Below are 13,385 nucleotides of genomic sequence, written 5' to 3' on the forward strand. Positions count from 1 at the left end.
CTCATTCGAAAGGTCTTCACGTCTTCTTCGTTAAGACCAATGTTGACTTCAGATCCGGAGCGAAGATTAAGAAGCGGATGAGGATTATAATTACAGCAGTCACGGGTAACTAAACACGGTGAAGGTAAATTTACACCTGAGTATCCTCGAACGGGCGAGTTGTGTCTATTCATAAGCCTCGACTTCGAGTGCCATTAGTTATTGAAGAGCGAGCGCGCCCGGAGGCAGGAGGAGGAGGTTCCTCGGTTCCGTGAGGATGAGGCCGAAGGCTTGTTTTCTTTTGTTTGGATTCGAGTGATTGCAAACAGATCGGAGTTTTTTTTTTTTTTTTTTTTTTTCCTCCGAAAACAAAAGGTTTTCATCTTCTCTCGTTTCCTCGCGAGGAGGATCACTGGAACGAGGCCCAGCGATTATTTTCTTTTGTTTTTACTCGAGTGGTGTCAAACAGATTGGATTTGCGTTCTGACTCTCAAGAAAACAAAGGAAGAATTTTCCCTCTTCTTTACTTAACGCTTTTCTTTAGAAAATTATCAGTAAATGATATTTTTAGTATCATTTATTTCCAGGTTATTCCATTCTTCTCAGGGAGAGACGTCATTGTAAAAATGGAAGATAAAAAGATGAGAAATAATCCGATGACAAATGAAAGGTTCGTCTGTGATTTGTGTATGTTGACGTTTCGTCTGTTTTGTTTAATGAGGGCGCCTCGGAGGAGCCTTTAATGGGGAAAATACCCCTCGATTTTCTCTCCTCTTGTTTGCCCTTGAGCGCTCGACAATTATCTTGAAACTCTCTCTCTCTCTCTCTCTCTCTCTGTGTTTGTGTCACGTGGAACTTCGTTGTATAAGCTATACCAGCTCACTGTGTTTCTATGTACCTAAGTAGTCAATTATGCACCTGGTGGTGCATCGATTACTGTGGGTCGCAGAGAGAGAGTTAGAGTTGATGAGAGAGCAGAAAAATGTATACTACAATATACTATATTTTGAAGAAATGTAGTAGGGTTGTCTCCACGTACTGCACGTGTTCTTTCCATGTTTTGTAATTAGCAAAAACAGCTCTCTCTCTCTCTCTCTCTCTCTCTCTCTCTCTCTCTCTCTCTCTCTCTCTCTCTCTCTCTCTCTCTCTCATTTGGATATTTTGGTGTTAAGAAGAAAAGCCGTGTCGTCATTTGAGTAGCTTTTGTGGAGTGTATATGTCTCTTTTACCGCTTACACTCGAATAGATAACGGTTTTGGCATAGTTTCATCTCTTTTTATCTAAATATTATGTCTGTCTTTACAGAAGAAAGATGATTATTTGGGGGGGGGGGGGCACAGTTTATTTGAAAGGGTCCTTGCTTTGGAAATCGAGCCGACCCTGTGCTTGCTAAGCTTGCACTGCGACCTTTTCAAAAATACCATCATAACTCTATTATTATTATTATTATTATTGTTTTCATTAAATTTAATTATTAATTATTGGTTATATTATTTATTATTTTAAAAATTTTAATATTTATTGTTTTCTGTTTGTTTGTTTGTATGGTGTTTTTACGGTGCATGGAACCAGTGGTTATTCAGCAACGGGGGACCAACGGCTTTACGTGAATTCCGAACCACGTCGAGAGTGAACTAATATCACCAGAAATACACATCTCTCACACCTCAGTGGAATGCCCGAGAATCGAGCTCGCGGCCACCAAGGTGGCAGGCCAAGACCGTACCGATCACGCTACTGAGGTGCTATTATTATTATTATTATTATTATTATTATTATTATTATTATTATTCTTAATTATTAAGAAATTCAACAATCTCGTGAAAAGCTTCTGGTGTTTATGAAAATCCACAATTATGTAGTGAACTGTATTACTATGTAAAAGATCAAAGCAGAGATTCTCGAACACTTGAACGGTGTTCCTCGTCAGTGTTACTTTGGTTGTATATTTTACATAATAATGTAGTTTACTATATAAATGGGGATTTTATTGCAAACATTATTATTATTATTATTATTATTATTATTATTATTATTATTATTATTATACAAGGTCATTTCAGTTCTGAATTCGTTGTTCTGACCCAGCTGGGTTGTTGAGTGGAATTCCAATATTCATATTTGTCATAATTAGGATATTTGTCAAGAGTATTTTATCAAAAATATTTTTTGACAAATATCTTAATTATGAAAAATATGAATATTGAAATTCTACTCAACAAGCCAGCTGGGTCAGAACAACGAATTATAATTATCAGAAGAATTGAAGAGACCCTGTATAAAGATTAATTCGTTGAAAACTACCACTATTTTCAACACTTATTATTATTATTATTATTTTTTTTTTTTTTTTTTTTTTTTTTTTTGTTTTTTTTTTTTTTTTTTTGTTTTTTGGTTTTTTTTTTTTTTGCTCTATCACAGTCCTCCAATTCGACTGGGTGGTATTTATAGTGTGGGGTTCCGGGTTGCATCTGCCTCCTTAGGAGTCCATCACTCTTCTTACTATGTGTGCCGTTTCTAGGATCACACTCTTCTGCATGAGTCCTGGAGCTACTTCAGCCTCTAGTTTTTTCTAGATTCCTTTTCAGGGATCTTGGGATCGTGCCTAGTGCTCCTATGATTATGGGTACGATTTTCCACTGGCATATCCCATATCCTTCTTATTTCTATTTCAGATCTTGATACTTATCCAATTTTTCCCTCTCTTTCTCTTCAACTCTGGTGTCCCATGGTATTGCGACATCATGAGTAATACTTTCTTCTTGACCTTGTCAATCAACGTCACGTCTGGTCTGTTTGCACGTATCACCCTATCCGTTCTGATACCATAGTCCCAGAGGATCTTTGCCTGATCGTTTTCTATCACTCCTTCAGGTTGGTGCTCGTACCACTTATTAACTGCAATGCAGGTAGGTGATGTTTCTTGCACAGGCTCCAGTGGAGGGCTTTTGCTACTGAATCATGCCTCTTTTTGTACTGGTTCTGTCAAGTGCCGGGCATTCACTTGCTATGTGGTTTATGGTTTCACTTTTCGTATTGCACTTCCTACATATGGGAGAGATGTTATTTCCGTCTATCGTACTTTGAATATATCTGGTTCTTAGGGCCTGATCTTGTGCCGCTGTTATCATTCCTTCAGTTTCCTTCTTTAGCTCTCCCCTCTGTAGCCATTGCCAATTGTCATCGCTGGCTAGTTTCGTTAGTCTGTCTCATGTATTGTCCGTGCATTGGTTTGTTGTGCCAGTCCTCTGTTCTTTCTGTCTTTCTCCTGTACTCTGTATATTTCTGGTCTTCTCTGCTTTTATTAGTCCTTCTTCCATGCACTCTTTTACCAATCGTCTTCCACTGGTTTTTCCAGATATTGCCCCAGTGCTCTTTTTTTCGATGTTGCGCAGTCCTATATACTTTATATCCTACTAAACTCCTTCCTTTTCGTGTTATGTATAAGTCTGTCCGTATTTGCTCTTGGTGTAGTGCTTTTGGTATTGGTCATATGTTTTCCTGGTTTTCTGATCTATGCTGCGGAGTTTCTGCCTTCGTCCCATTCCACTATTCTGCCTGTTATCTGATTACTAGCAATGCCCATGTGTTTATGGGTTTTTTATCATATTTCCGTCGTTGAGTTTTTTTGAGACTTGAGTAAATCGCCTTGAGTCTCTGCTATAGCTTCCTGATCGTGGTCCCTTTCATCTCTTTGGTGTTTTATATCCTCCTCCTTCCATTATTCCCAGGTATTTGTATCCTTCTCATCTATGTGTTTGATGTTGCTCGCCCTCTGGTAGTTTTATCCCTTCAGTTCTCCGTTACTTTGCCTTTTTGTATGTTGACTAAGGCGCATGTTTCTATTCCAAACTCCATTTATTATTATTATTATTATTATTATTATTATTATTATTATTATTATTATCATTATTATTATTTGATTAGTATTATTCAGGAAGGAGACCCTCTCGTAGACATGTTTTGTTTAAAAATGACTGGCTGCTTCAGCACTATTAATCTTATAAAGATTCTTTCTCTATCTTTCTGAGACCGGCTTTCTCGTTGTTGCTTAGTGACTGGCGGCAACGCACCAAATGGCATGGTAAAATTCGGTTAGTCCATTGATTTTTATTTATTGCTTATACAATTCTCTCTCTCTCTTTCTCTCCTCTCTGCTCGTCTCTCTCCAAGAGCTCTCTCTCCTCTCGTCTCTCTCTCTCTCTCGACGTTTTCCCTCCTGTTCGCTGGGGACATTATCCAAGCGATAATAATCAAAATGACTCAGCCGAATGTTCCATGCCCTTTGGTGACGTTTGCTCGCCCAGTCCTAAGCAGCAAACGAGAAAGCCGTCATCAGAAGATAGAGAAGACCTCTTTTATAAATTATAGTGCTGAAGCAGCAGTCATATTATTATTATTATTATTATTATTATTATTATTATTATTTATTAATTATTATTCTTATTCTGAAGAGCTAGGCTGGATGAGGGCTTAGGATTGCCAGTCCCAAAGATCTTTATAGGAACTTCACTCATATTCCACGGAAGCAAGTTGAAGAGGCGTTTTCTCTAAATCAGGACTTAAGAATAACTTTATTTTTTATTTATTTTTTTTTATACTTAAGGCCTACAGATCGAAATGCCATTTCTTCACAATCGCGCTGCTAAAATAACAAAACAGTATCATAACGCATATATATATAATATATATATATATATATATATATATATATTATATATATATTATTATATATAATTATATATATATATAATAATATAGATATAATATATATATAATAAATAATATATATTGTAATATATATACTATATATGTATATATATATATATATATCTAATAAATATATATATATATATATATATATATATATATATATTATATATATATATATATATATATATATATATAAATATATGTATATGATATATAGATATAATATATATATATATATATATATATATATATATATATAATATACTATATATACATAACGCGTAACACCTAAAAGTTTTTTTTAACTAAAGTGACTTGTACCTTCATTTAGGACATACAAAATTTTCCTTTTCATATTGCATAGGAGAATAAACATCCTTCTCTTTAGAGGTTAAGAATAAAGTTTTTTTTTTTTTTGTGGCACATAAAACAGAACACCTTTTCCATAACGCATAGCAGAAGAAAAAGCTTCCATGACGCATAACACACACGTTTTAGTATTCCTTTCTATATAAATCATTGAACAAATAACTGTGCTTTGCACTATATCGTGTTTATTGTTAGAGGTTTTTCTATCAGTTAGTTACAAAGGCGTATTGTACAACACAAAATTTCCGAAGGCGTATTGTACAACACACAAAAATGCGTTTTTATAACGCATGATTACCAGATATCTATTTTTCACCTCATGACATAATAAGGACATTTTCAACCAGCTGCGCTTTCCAAGTTTACTTTTATTATGAAGAATGCCCAAAAATATATATATATGTAACTCATAACCCCAAAAGATTTTCACGGCGCATAACGCGTGTTTCTTCCACCACCAACATCTGCCAGGCGATTTCAATCAGCCGCTCGCTTTCCAGGAAGCTTTGCGCAATGTAACACGCTCGTAAAACCGACTCCATCGTGCGAACTTCGAACCTCATCAACGTCATTTTCGAGCCGTCAGCATATGGCTCGAGTCACCACCCCCCGGAGGTGTTACAGCTTGCACCTCTGAGGAGTTCCCACGAATGCAAATGAGGTTCCCTACGTTTTGTTTTCGGTGATAATTGTCCAGAGGTGTGGCTGCCAATGGTCGGGTTTGGCTTCTTTTACAGTCTTTGAAACGATTAGGCTGTTCTATTAGTTTTTTTTTTTTTTTTTATGCCGTCTCCCGTTTCGTTTCGGTATCTCTTCTGTTCTTTATTTTTGCCTTGTTTATTCCCTCTTTTATTTTATATTTAAGGTGGACTGTTCTTTTAAGTTTTTTTTTCTCTTTTTTTATGCCGTCTCCCGTTTCGTTTCGGTATCTCTTCTGTTCTTTATTTTGGCCTTTTTTATTCCCTCTTTTATTTTGTATTTAAGGTGGACTGTTCTTTTAAGTTTTTTTTTCTTTTTTATGCCGTCTCCCGATTCGTTTCGGTATCTCTTCTCTTCTTTATTTCTGCCTTTTTAATTCCCTCTTTTGTTATATATTTAAGGTGGAGTCGGTCAAGGGATGCATCTTTATACAACAATTCATCAGTGGATTGTTCAATAGAAGTTGTATTCTGATAGTTAATAGTCCTTACCACTGAGTTTAACTCAAGTAGATAAGTCATGAATGTTGACCAGTTGATTGTCACGTAATGAACGACGAGCCTGGTGGACGTGGTAGTTGTAATACCAAGTTGTGATTTAAACTTTCTTGAAATGCTGTTGTGATAGCCATGCATCGAATTCTCCAGCAGGTTTTCATGTATCATAAATATAATTAGTGTTCTTTAGTATTATTAATGTTACTAGGTAGAAATTTCAATTACGAGGACACAAGTAATGTTCTGTAAGCTCCACAATAATATACTGATGTAACCGTAGTCAACCTTTATAAAACTATATAGTCTGAATATGAACCCAGGGAAGGGTTCGAAAGCTTTTATATAGTTTTATGAAGTTTCATTAGTGTTACCATTAGTATATTATTGTGGACCTTAAACAACATTAATGTTATTGTTGTTCTGTACTATGCCCTGAATACAACGCCAAAGATCATGTGACTGTGTAGCTTGGATTTATTATATGCAACAAGCAGTAAAAATTTAAGAAATAAAAAAAAAAAGCTGGGGGTTGAGGTGAGATCAGCTTTGTCACAGCCAAACTATCTTTGTCTTTCCAGTTTTGCCTGTTGGAGAATTTTGTTAATTGAAAACGCAGTGAAGCAGTTAATAAGTTTGTATTTAAAATTATACATTTTTTTTTATCAAATGTCCTTTCAAGATTTAGCTTTAACCCAGAGCACAATTTTAATCCAAGTAATTTGTCGAAAAAGGAATATTAGAGTACTGTTTATGGTTGTCTTAACATACGTAAATACCGCAACATGGACATTTAATGTCCCCAAATAAACTTTTTTTTTTATTTACCCAGAACTTGGGACCTCTTCAGTACAATACGAAGGGGAGCATCTCTCTCTCTCTCTCAATCATTAGGACACTGTGAATGCACAGTAAAACCTGCTCCTACAGGTAAGTGAGCACACGATGTCTCCTCGGATGAACTAACAAGTCTTTGAGACATCCTAATCCTTGTAACTCCTTTTAACTCTCTCTCTCTCTCTCTCTCTCTCTCTCTCTCTCTCTCTCTCTCTCTCTCACACACACACACACACACACACAACAGGCGCACAGTGCGTCATTAGGTATATAAACAGTTAACAAATTTGATATTTTATATATATATATCTATATATAATATAATATAATATATGTGTCTTCCTAAAAGTGCTAGGAAACAGAGAAGATTTTGGCTTCAACTCTGTGGGAAGCCCCACACCCCCCGAGAAAACAGAAGTTCAAAGCAAATACCACAGCCTGGTATTAGAGGGAGCCGTGCTGTTAAGAAACTTCAGAACTGTAGAAGGGCTTATCAAATATACAGTAAATACCAGGGGTTAGTATTCAGATTCAAGCAACTTACCTTCTTTTGTCGCTCGAGCGGTCGGGCTGTACATCAACTCCCCTGTTGCCAACATCTCCGAGAAGCTGAATATTGACAAAGCCAAGATCATGGGGTTGGGCCGCCTTCCGGCAGCCATCTTGGATAGCCCAAACCAGACCATCGTCGATCACATCCAAAGTGGCACTATCTATTATCAGCCATGCTCAGTGCACACGGAACACGGATCCATTTCTATTTAGTGACTTACTGAGGGCTTTTTCTTATCATAAAGACACCGTCTTACACCGTACACATTTTATGAAGAGGAAAGCAGTATTTTTGACGGCTTCTCCACACCATCACTACCACTTATCCGTTGGATTTCAGACGTTAGGTATTAGTAAAAGAAGTATTTTTCTCGATTTGTGACCACCATTTCCTGCACTTTTTCGAACATCATCGTAATATCTTGATTGTTTCAAATTCGCAGCCACCGACTCCTAATGGAAGACGTCGCTTGAACCTGAAAGCAGAAGAGATGGATTATTGTCAATAAGGCTTCGAGTACAAAAGTGTACTTATTTTACATAAAAGCTAATGAAAGGTTTTTATCAACAAACCAAATGAAAGAAAATTAAGTTAAGTGTATGAGAGAGAGAGAGAGAGAGAGAGAGAGAGAGAGAGAGAGAGAGAGAGAGAGAGACTACGTCTTCTCTGTGCCAATCGTGTCACGATTGTTAGCGAGCAAGATTTATGAATATTATATATATTGTGTATATATATATATATATATATATTATATATATATATATATATATAGATGGATAGATAGATAGATAGATAGATAGATAGATAGATAGATAGATAGATAGATAGAATCAAACAGATTTGAGAGGACCCTCTCTACGGCGTTAGCTCACAACCCGCTTAGTGGCAGCGCATGCGCACTAACGGAATATCGCCGAAACGCACAGACTGACAGACCTACAGACAGCCAGAAAGCGTGTAGCAAGCCAAGAACGTGTCCATTTGAGTCCCTCTAAAGAATCGCCTGCCCCATCACAGAAAGCCGCCCCCATACAGGTAGGTGTCCCGCGGCCCGGCCAAGTTCCTGACGGGCTGCCGGAATTTGCGGCCAGAAAATTACGGTTTAAAGGGCCGTAGGTTGCCCGCCGCTCCTAATAAAAGGAGCCGTCGCCATTACGTGCGAATACCTCAATCTGGTGGCTCGTAATGGCTTTATTTTGAATCACGCTCCGCCCAGGTTTTTTAATAAAACTCGACAGGTACTCTAGAAATGAGTTTCGCCATTTGACACCTCATTATGTAGTTGAAGGTCTCTGGTTATTATTTTTTTATCCAAAGATAATGAAACTGTAAGTTTATGAAGTACTCACTCAAATATTTTCGTATTCCCTGGTTTTTAACTCTCGACAGTTGCTCGAGGAATGAAAATCGCCATTTGACACCTCATTATGTAATGGAGAGCCTCTGGTTGATGGGACATATGAAGTACTTGCTCGGATATGTCATGTGCCTTGGTTTTAAGGGCTGGAAATTACTGCGGAGATGAGTTTCGCCATTTGACACCTCTTTATGTAGTTGAGGGCGGTTACTTATTATTTTATTTTTTCTCCGTAGAGAATTTAAGTCTCAGTATATGAATAACTGATTCAGATATTTCGTGTTCCCTGATTTTAAAACTCTACTTGTACTTTAGAAGTGATTTTCGCCATTTGACACCTTATAGTGTAGTTGCAGGTTGCAGGTCTCGTTATTATTTTTTTATCCAAAGATAATGAACCTGTAAGCGTATGAAGTACTTAGAACTTTCATGTTCCCTGGTTTTAACTCTCGACAGTTGCTCGAGGAATGAGTTTCGCCATTTGACACCTCATTATGTACTTGAGGGCCTTTAGGTGATTATCTTTTTCCACCAAAGAAAATGAAACCTTAAGTTTATGGAATCATTACTCAGATATTTCCTGTTCCCTGATTTTAAGACCTAACAGTAACTCTAGAAATGAGTCTCGCCATTGGACACCTCATGACGTAATGGAGAGCCTCTTGTTATTAATTTGTTTTCACTTTAGTGAATGACTGTAAGTATATGAAGGACTTATTGAGATACTTTTAATCCTTTACTGGTATTGCAGGCTGCTAGAAGAGTTATTTTCATTCACATCTTACTGTTTCCTTTCCATCCATTTATTATGAAAATGTACCTTAAGTTAAGTAAAGCCATTTTGTAAAGCAAAATTACGAATAACAGTCAGTCACGTTCTGTACAGTAATAGATAATATAGATAAGTGAAAAATAAACTTTGACGAAATGGAACTACCCAAAGCAACAAGTTTTTAAACCGTCTGTTTAACCAGAAATAATTTGAGCAATCAGAATTCGAAATACGGAACAAAACAAGCCAGAAGCGAACTATCCAGATAAAATGAATATGCCGTCGTTTCTTCAGCGACTGGATATCCCTAAACAACTCACTTTTCATGCCATGAAATCCCAGAGAGAAAGAAGCAAGCAATGATAGCTGTTATCGAGAGAATTCGAACAAAATGCAAATTTCAATCGCGTAGTTTCCCCTTAGATAAGCGAACGGTCCAGGCGTAACCCCAAATGACTTAACGGCGCCTCCAACAATGAGAGAGAGAGAGAGAGAGAGAGAGAGAGAGAGAGAGACTTCGAAGGCACAGAGCTTGGCAGAGAACGACTTGACCGCAACAGCTGTCTAGGCTCACAGAAAGAGAGAGAGAGAGAGAGAGAGAGGCAAAGACTGGAAAATTGGATGAAGGCTGGAATTGGAGAGACAGTGTGTGGGAGAGAGGAGACTGGAAAATTCAGTGAAAACTGAAACTGAAGTTGGAGGTTGTAGAACCTGATGAGAGAGAGAGAGAGAGAGAGAGAGAGAGAGAGAGAGAGAGAGGAAGGGGTGCTGACAGAAAGATGTAAACAAAAAAGTACCTTATGAAAGTGAAAAGCTTAAAAACCAAAGTAAGCAAGAAGACAATCGAAACTATAAGAGAGAGAGAGAGAGAGAGAGAGAGAGAGAGAGAGAGAGAGAGAGAGAGAGAGAGGGCCCATGCAAACATAAGCAGAGATTTATTTTCCTTCATAAGCAAATGCCTCCGAGTTTTGTTGGTGATTAATAGCCGAGAGAGAAGGCTCATAATTGCGTACAATAATTAATAGGATTTAATGAATGAATGTGAAACACTCGGTCCATAATGTACGAAACATTCCGTGGCCCAGTTAAATTGCAAAGCATTTTATGTGTATACTTATATGTGTGTATATATATGTATATATAGATGTATATATTCACTTAATTTTTTATTATTGATTCAACCCATATATATACTATATATATATATATATATATATATATATATATATTATACTCCCTATAATTTAGGCAAAATCAATAATAGAAAGTTAATATATATATACCTACTATAGGTATATATGTTGTATATAGAAATAGTCTTTTAGAGATATATATATATATCTATAATATATATATATATATATATATATATATATTGATATGTATATAGTATATATGTGTATGTATTTTTGTGTATAAAGTTTATATATATATTATATATATATATATATATATATATATATATATATAATATATAATTGTTTACATTATAAAGGGATCTTCGGTAATACACACACACACAAATTTATATATAGTGTATATATAATATATGTATAGGCCCATAATTTGTATATTATTGATTAGCCTAAACTTTTCCAGTAATTTATTGAATTTTTATCAATCTTGCAGTAGTAAAGAGAAAGATAAGTATAGCTAATATAATCATGTATGAGTAAAAAAAAAATAAAATAAAAAATAAAGTCTCGGCACAAAATGTATGACTGCAATTTTGTGTTTGGAGATTCTTTCATTACAACCGCGACATCTGTTGGGAGAAAAAGTAAACAGTGAAACATTTGCCGGTCATTAAAAAAACAAACTCTGAGCAGTTACACACAATTCATGCATGTATATAAATACACATAAATTTCCCAAACTATCTTTTTAAAGACTTGACGAATAAAAGAAGGCAGTAACTGCAATAATTGCAAGACTCATGTTTAAACTGGACTGTCGACTTTAAAAGAAAAAAAAAAAAGCTTAAATAGACAATAACGTCTTGAAAATGATTTCGACCAATTACTGAGGAATGTGGCGACGACGTTATAAACGTTCTCAGTTTTCCTGCGCGCCAGCAATTTGTATTTAAGTCTCATTATCGTGAAAAGTGACACTTATTTTACCCACTAACCCAGAAGCGGCATCAGCCACTAGATGGCGGCGATGTGGTTCGCCCTTTCAAGGCTTGATTGGATTTCTTCCCAAGTTCGCACCTTCCCCTGAGGTGACGATCAGATTTTTCTCTTTCACCGAGATAGAGAGATATTCTGTAAGTGTTCCAGTAACCCTAGTTCTATAAGTATTCGAGTAGGCCTAGGTCTGTAAGTGTTCTAGTAGGCCTAGGTCTACAAGTGTTCGAGTAGCCCTAGGTCTATAAGCGTTTGAGTAGGTCTAGGTTCGAGTGGCCCTAGGTCTATAAGCGTTCGAGTGGCCTTAGGTCTACAAGCGTTCGAGTAGGCCTAGGTCTATAAGAGTTCGAGTAGCCCTAGGTCTGTAAGTGTTCGAGTAGGCCTAATTCCATCCAATTTGACGACAACGCAGGCTGGAAAATAGTTTTACCAATTGTCGGAAATGTCAGATGTAGTATGTCAGAGCCCATTACATCATTTATTCATAAGGTTTTGGTAGCATAATGTGAAAAATACACCCGCGACATTTCGTTTACGTTCACCAGGTGAATGGAGTGTCCCTGTCAGCCCATATCGACCCTGCGAGGCACAAGCTCGAAGCCTCGAACTATGTGTGAGGACTGATGTGTTCATCATATATACAAGTAAATCCTCTTGGGTGTACGTGGTTATCAAGGCAAAGGGAAATCGGTACTCCTGGGTTGTTTATGTATATATATATATATATATATATATATATATATATATATATATATATATATATGTATATATATAGTATATATATATATATATATATATATATATATGTATATATATATATATATATATATATATATGTTTATTTATTTATTGTATATATGTACTATATGCCATCTACCACCTTCTGTACTAACGTTTATTATCATGTTGTAACGATAAAGAAGCGAACAACCCTTAATAATGATTAAGATTAATTAAGAAAAATATATTGTTCTTGCTTTTTATTTGCCCTTGACACTGAACAAATATTAATGCAATAAAGACGCTATGTCCCACTGAGATTTAACGACGATTCCTTATTCTAACATCATCTAATTACGCTTTGCGAAGTAAATGTGTATTTTTTGTCTGTCAGAGAATTCAACCAGTATTTAGAGGATATTTTAGCTCAGCTGGGAAAGATTGAAAGAAAATCAATCGAGTAAGTAAGAGAGGTGGGTAAACGCTCTTGCGTGTTTCTGAAAATTAACGTAGGTTCGTCTGTCTCCTTTTCATATTATTGCAGTTATATCAGGTCACAGTCAAACTCAGTGAAACGTACTGCCGGCAAGTACATGATAGTTATAGGATGAGGTTACGATCCGTATGCCATTCTCCATGAACAGACGACTAACAAATACGCAGTTTCACTCCTTAGGTCAGCAAAGGCATAATATCCTAAACAGAACTTGCCATGTCGCTCATGTGTATAGGTAGATAGAATGATAGGATGGATATAGATAGA

The 13,385-nt window shown here is 36.2% G+C and overlaps 2 protein-coding genes across 2 annotated transcripts in view; one reads left to right on the forward strand and one right to left on the reverse strand.

Moving 5' to 3' along the window:
* The window catches only part of LOC135202343 (cap-specific mRNA (nucleoside-2'-O-)-methyltransferase 2-like), a 273,293-nt gene that overhangs the window by 181,148 nt on the left and 78,760 nt on the right, over positions 1-13,385 (forward strand). The gene's annotated exons all lie outside the window — the stretch shown is intronic.
* The window catches only part of LOC135202088 (mucin-2-like), a 124,126-nt gene that overhangs the window by 83,426 nt on the left and 27,315 nt on the right, over positions 1-13,385 (reverse strand). Inside the window, exon 2 of the mRNA XM_064231341.1 lies at positions 7,636-8,119. Coding sequence (XP_064087411.1) covers positions 7,636-7,777 — 142 coding nt within the window. The 5' untranslated portion in view covers positions 7,778-8,119. The remainder of the gene's footprint in view (positions 1-7,635; positions 8,120-13,385) is intronic.

The sequence above is a fragment of the Macrobrachium nipponense genome, chromosome 30 (assembly GCF_015104395.2).
Source record: "Macrobrachium nipponense isolate FS-2020 chromosome 30, ASM1510439v2, whole genome shotgun sequence".
In the NCBI taxonomy this organism is placed as follows: domain Eukaryota; kingdom Metazoa; phylum Arthropoda; class Malacostraca; order Decapoda; family Palaemonidae; genus Macrobrachium; species Macrobrachium nipponense.